We start from the raw sequence: 5,050 nt of genomic DNA, 5'->3' as shown, positions 1-5,050 counted from the left end.
CGCCGCCGGGCGCGGGTGGGGGTGGAGCCGGAGGGGAGCCGAGCCGAGCCGGCCGTGGGGGCCGGGAGACGCCGCAGGCGACGGCGCGGCCTTTGCTGGGGCCGAGCACTGTGGCGGGGCCGCCGCCTTCCGGCCGGTGAGTACGGGGTTGGGGGATCCATTGAGTTACTGCACGGGGTCCCGCTGCGGCTGGGGCCAGGGGCTGGGCTGGCGCTTCGCGGGGTCCTGTCTCTGCGGCCCCTTGTCCTGCCAGGGCTTCCGCCTCCGGGCGCCTCCCTCCCCCGCTGTTGGTCCTGCCCCTGTGGTAGCGGCTTAATCCCCGTTGTGCTCGAGCTCCTCAACAACCGAGCAGCGTCTGCTCGAAGAGCAAGCGCAGCTGCCGCCCTCCCAGTGCTCGGGGGTGGTTGTGTGACCCCTTGGACACCTGGCCTGGCAGCAACATCCAGCGTGCTCTGCTGCGAGCACCTCTAATCCAGTGACAGCTTCTGCACATGCTTTTGTAGCCTGTACTACTCCTGACTTCTGATGCCTCCTTTTTCTCCCCCCCTCCCCTTCCCAAGCAGGTCCCTAGTCAGAGGCTTTGAAATAGCCATGGATAAACGAGGAGGCATAGCAGAAACTGAAAATGGGGATGCTTTCCTTGACTTGAATAGAGTAACGGCAGCAAAATACCCTCATCGTTACACAAAAGTAAGCTTGCCTCATTTCTTTAGAGGGGGAATGTGATGTTGGTACCCATGAAATCAAGTAGGAGGTGAAACTTGTGTAAAATTTAAGTGCAGTTGCTTGCGGGGTAGGGGACAACTCTAGACATGTCCATGCTTAAACTAGGATAGAAGAAGGTCTAATATTTGCTAACAACATTTAAAAAAAAAAAAATAAGTCTCGTGTTGTAGATACAGAATCCCTATGGCTTCAGCACAGTAGAAGGTTTCTGAACATCTCGTAATGTGCTCATCAAGTTAAAGCCTATGTTTGGTTTTTCTAACAAACCTTTAAAATGTTAATATAGGATGATGCCTTTAACTATATGTTAATGTAAATATACAAGAGAGGATTGGTAGGAATGTGCAGATGGCAGAGTGTCTCTGGAATATCCAGTTCTCTTCAGAGTTGCATCAGATATGGGTGGCACATCTAAGTGCTGCTGTGCTTACAAAGTTATGGAGCTCGTGTTTTAGATGTGGGGTATGAGCCTTGGTCTTGTACAAAAGATGTTAATGTATTTAGAAGTTGAAATATAGGAAGGCATGTTCTTAAACTGTAGTCACAACATTAAAAGCATGGTGAGAACCAAAATATTTATTGGTTCTAAATTATGCAAGAGTTGGAAAAACTTTATACCATTACAGCAAATGTACAATAAGTTAGTAGTACACTTCTAAGGATAACACTGCTCTGTCTTGCAGAATGAGGTGGTGAGGAAATTTAACAGTGTTTAGGTTTTCATCTGAAAGCTGTGCAAACACACACAAGACATTCCTTGCTGTAGGGAGCATATGTTTTTAAATGCAGTATATTGGAACAAATAATTTAATGAACAAATACATTTAAGAAACAAACATGGAATTTTAGAAAGGACAAGTGATTAATTCACTTTTTAAAAGTTACCCAGTATGTTACTTGAATTCAGACTTCATGATTTTCCTGAAAACTAACATAAGCAGACAGGTTTTATACTAATCTGCAAAGTGGCTGTAGATGTTCTCAGCTAACTAGGAGTGAAGACTGAGTTTGTTTGCTTTTTAATAACTAAAACATGAAACTGGTGATGTGCGCATGGTTTGTTCCCTCTCCCTCGCACCCCGGGGATATGCAGGATGTAGTGTTATGGTGGATTTAATTTTTATTATAATAATTGGCATGGGAGGGGTTAAAATATAAAACTTAAGCAGGCAGCTGGTAAATCTGTAATGGGGTATGCAATAAGAAAAGAACTGGGAACCCCTGCCCTAGATAATGGTCTAAAAATTAAGTTGTTAAAGTTTGTCTATCTTCCTATTGCCCTTTTATGCTTTTTAGTTCTGCCAATAGGTACCATTTCTTCAGATTTATTTTTGTTTTCAAAAACTTTTATAGGGGTTCTGCATCACTGCTACTTTGTTCTTGTTGATGCAGTGAACATAGTGTGATGGAGCTGCTGCTCTTGTGAGGTGCTTCTTGCCTGAAAACTGAACGGGTGTAACTTTCCTTTCACTACTGCTGCCACTGGCAGCGAGATTTATGGGTTGGTCTCATGCTGTGGTAATGGGAACACTAGTGGCCTACTATTCAGCTTCTCTTTTCCTAAGAGCACTTTCCCAGCATAGAGAATAAGAAAAATGGAACTGATTCAGTTTCTCTTTTTTCTTTTTTTAATTTGTGGTGTTATCCTTTGACTGTGTAGTTGAACTAGTAGCATAATACTTCTAGTCTTGCTGATTTTTTAATTTTAAGTTTTTTAGTGGATGTTGAATGCTGTCCTCAAAGTAAGGAAACATGCCCATTTTAAGCAACTATAGCTGTTACTGGGCTTCAAGTAGTGTGTTAATTCTATGATCTAATAGACTATAGGGTCTCTTTAAATCAATACTGAAAATTAATCCAACTTGATTAGGTTCAACAGGTTTCAAGCTAGTTTGTGAGCTACTGGTAGTCCAAAACACTTGCTACTGATTTGGAGACTTGACTGTCCTAGCTGTAACTTCACATTTAAATAATAATCCCAGGATGTTATGCCAAGTGTTGTTGCGGAAACATGTAATGTCATATGGGAAGTCAGTTGGTTTATGCCATGAAACTAACTTTGACTAAAGTCATTTCAAAAGGTGACCAGTTCCAGGCTTATATACTTGTTGTCCTAACCACTTTTTTTTAAGGTATCCAAATTGTTGTGCATGTAATCTTTACCACTGAGAGAAGGTAAATATGCTGTCTTGATAAACAGTGGGATTGTGGTTGAAGTAAAATGACTGGTTTAAGACGGTTTAATCTAATTTGGTAGAGAAGTACAGAATCACAAGTATGTCTCTCTCCCAAACCAGGGGTCATTTGTATAGTTCATAGTAGGTATCTCCCTCAGAAAGAATGATTGCTCTTGAACTTTGTAGTCATAAGTGATTTTGAACTTTTGTTTTCTGCTATTTTGTCTTTTATGTGCTCCCTCTGGTGGCTGATAAAACTACAAATTGCTTGATTTATTATGAAATGCATTCCTTGCAAGCCACAAGTGGTTATGCACTTTTAGTGGAGTAAAAGAGCATTTAAATGAAGCATCATGTCCATGTGTGGCTGCTATGGTGCTATGTGAGCTGGCTTCTCTTGGAAGCCAGGAGTACAAAATAGGGGTGCACCAATAGATTTTGGGGGCTGATACAGATATCAATACAGCTGCCTCCAGCTGGTAAGTCAAGTGTGGTAGAAGGGAAGGGGTGTGGGGAGGGGGTCAGATCAACATCCCCTGCAGTGAGGGAGGGGGCAGGAGAAGGCATTGCCCAGCTGGGGCAGGGGGGGCATGGGACGGAGGCACAGCTCATGCAGTAAGGGTGGTTCCCACCACTGCTTGCACCCTGTGAGTGCAGGGGGACTGTATGCCCCCAGATCTGCATGGGGTGGGCTGCAGCTGCAGGGTGGAGCTGGCACAACTCTGGCTGAATGCCCCACCTCCACCCAAGCACTGGGAAAAGCCACAGCTGTGGCAGGTGGCAGCATGGGGCTAGGAGTGGAGTTGCATCTAAATTTGTGGTGGCTGCAGCCTTCTCCCAGCACTGCCAGAGCCTGTTCCAAGCCCAGCCCCTGGCAAGAAAAGCCCTGTGCAGCTCTGGCTCCACCCCACAGCTGCAGCCAGCCCTGCTCTGGGGGATGTGTCTCGGGACACATCCCCAGGGTGCAAGCAGTAGTGGGAGCTGTCCCCACCCCATAAGCCATGCCTCTGTCCTGTTTCCCCCCCGGCCCGCCTGGGCAGCGGCTGCCCCATGCCCTCCCTCACGGTGGGGGACATTGATCTGCCCACCCATGCCCCTTCCTGCCCCCACCCCCCTCTTCCAACTTACCAGCTGGAGGCAGCTCTCTGCACTGCTGGCTCTGCTCTGTGCACAGCCGCAGCACAGCACAACCATTTATTGCCCAGCTATCAGCCCCATCGAACTGATATAGACAACTTTCTTTATATCAGTACTGATCCTGTATCAGTGCACCTTCTAGTATAAAGGGATCCTATATGCTCAACACTCCATATGAATAGCCTTGGAAGTAAAGGTCTCTCTCTTGGTCACTCATCAGCTGACCACAGTTTGTCACAGAAAAGGACATGGTTATCTAAAACACTTGTTATGATGTTCAGACCATAACTTAAAAATGGCAAATTAGAATGAATTATACCTAAATCACTAGTGTATTTGAAAAGTAACTATTTGGAAGGTATGCTGAGTTACTGAAACACTTTTTGAACTCTTAACAGTAAAAGGGAGAATTTTAATTGGGCACTTATTTTACCTAGTGCTACATTGCTCGTAAATGTATTTCTATCCTAGAAGATCAACTTAAGTAACTATGTTTCCAGTGGTGAGTTAAGAATGCCAGTACTCTAATCCCAGCCCATCCCCATTTTAATAATTGACACTGGGATAATACTTGTCTACTTACTGATGGCACTGGTTTTGCAATAGTTCACTGAGGTAAAGAGTGCGTCATCTTTGCAACAAACTCTTGGCAGAAAAAACAAAAGATCTGTTGGCCAAATCTCAAATGTAACACTTGTGCAGGTTTTACTCTTTCTCGGATTGAAATAAAACGAAACCAAAGTTTTGGGGAGAAATATTAATGTTAGTAGTGTAGCTTTTTAAGATGTTCTAGCCCACAGGTATTGCTTTTATTTAAATAGTGCCTGGGTCTGACATTTCTAATTTTTGGGGCGGTTCTGTTTAAATAAAGCAAAGAGTAGTTCAGAGAGCAGCACTGCTAGTGCTGTGCTCATGATTTTTCATTAACATTTATTTTTCCAGAATCCTAAGTGGATATATAGCATTTCATACACCTTCATTCTTAAATGGCAGCTTTAAAATTTTCCTTG

At 44.3% G+C, this 5,050-nt stretch overlaps 1 protein-coding gene across 2 annotated transcripts in view; it reads left to right on the top strand.

Annotated features, from left to right (window-relative positions):
- The first annotated feature begins 35 nt into the window (after nucleotides 1-35).
- Nucleotides 36-5,050, top strand: part of EIF4ENIF1 (eukaryotic translation initiation factor 4E nuclear import factor 1) — a 43,728-nt gene continuing 38,713 nt past the window's right edge. For both annotated transcript variants that reach the window (XM_019506825.1, XM_019506824.1), the window contains exons 1-2: nucleotides 36-136; nucleotides 564-690. In XM_019506825.1, coding sequence (XP_019362370.1) covers nucleotides 592-690 — 99 coding nt within the window. In that variant the 5' untranslated portion in view covers nucleotides 36-136; nucleotides 564-591. The remainder of the gene's footprint in view (nucleotides 137-563; nucleotides 691-5,050) is intronic.

This window comes from Gavialis gangeticus, unplaced genomic scaffold (genome assembly GCF_001723915.1).
Source record: "Gavialis gangeticus isolate Ggan-Ray unplaced genomic scaffold, GavGan_comp1, whole genome shotgun sequence".
Taxonomy (NCBI): domain Eukaryota; kingdom Metazoa; phylum Chordata; order Crocodylia; family Gavialidae; genus Gavialis; species Gavialis gangeticus.
The sequence above is the reverse complement of the archived record's forward strand: the minus strand, read 5'-3'. Positions and strand labels throughout refer to the sequence as shown.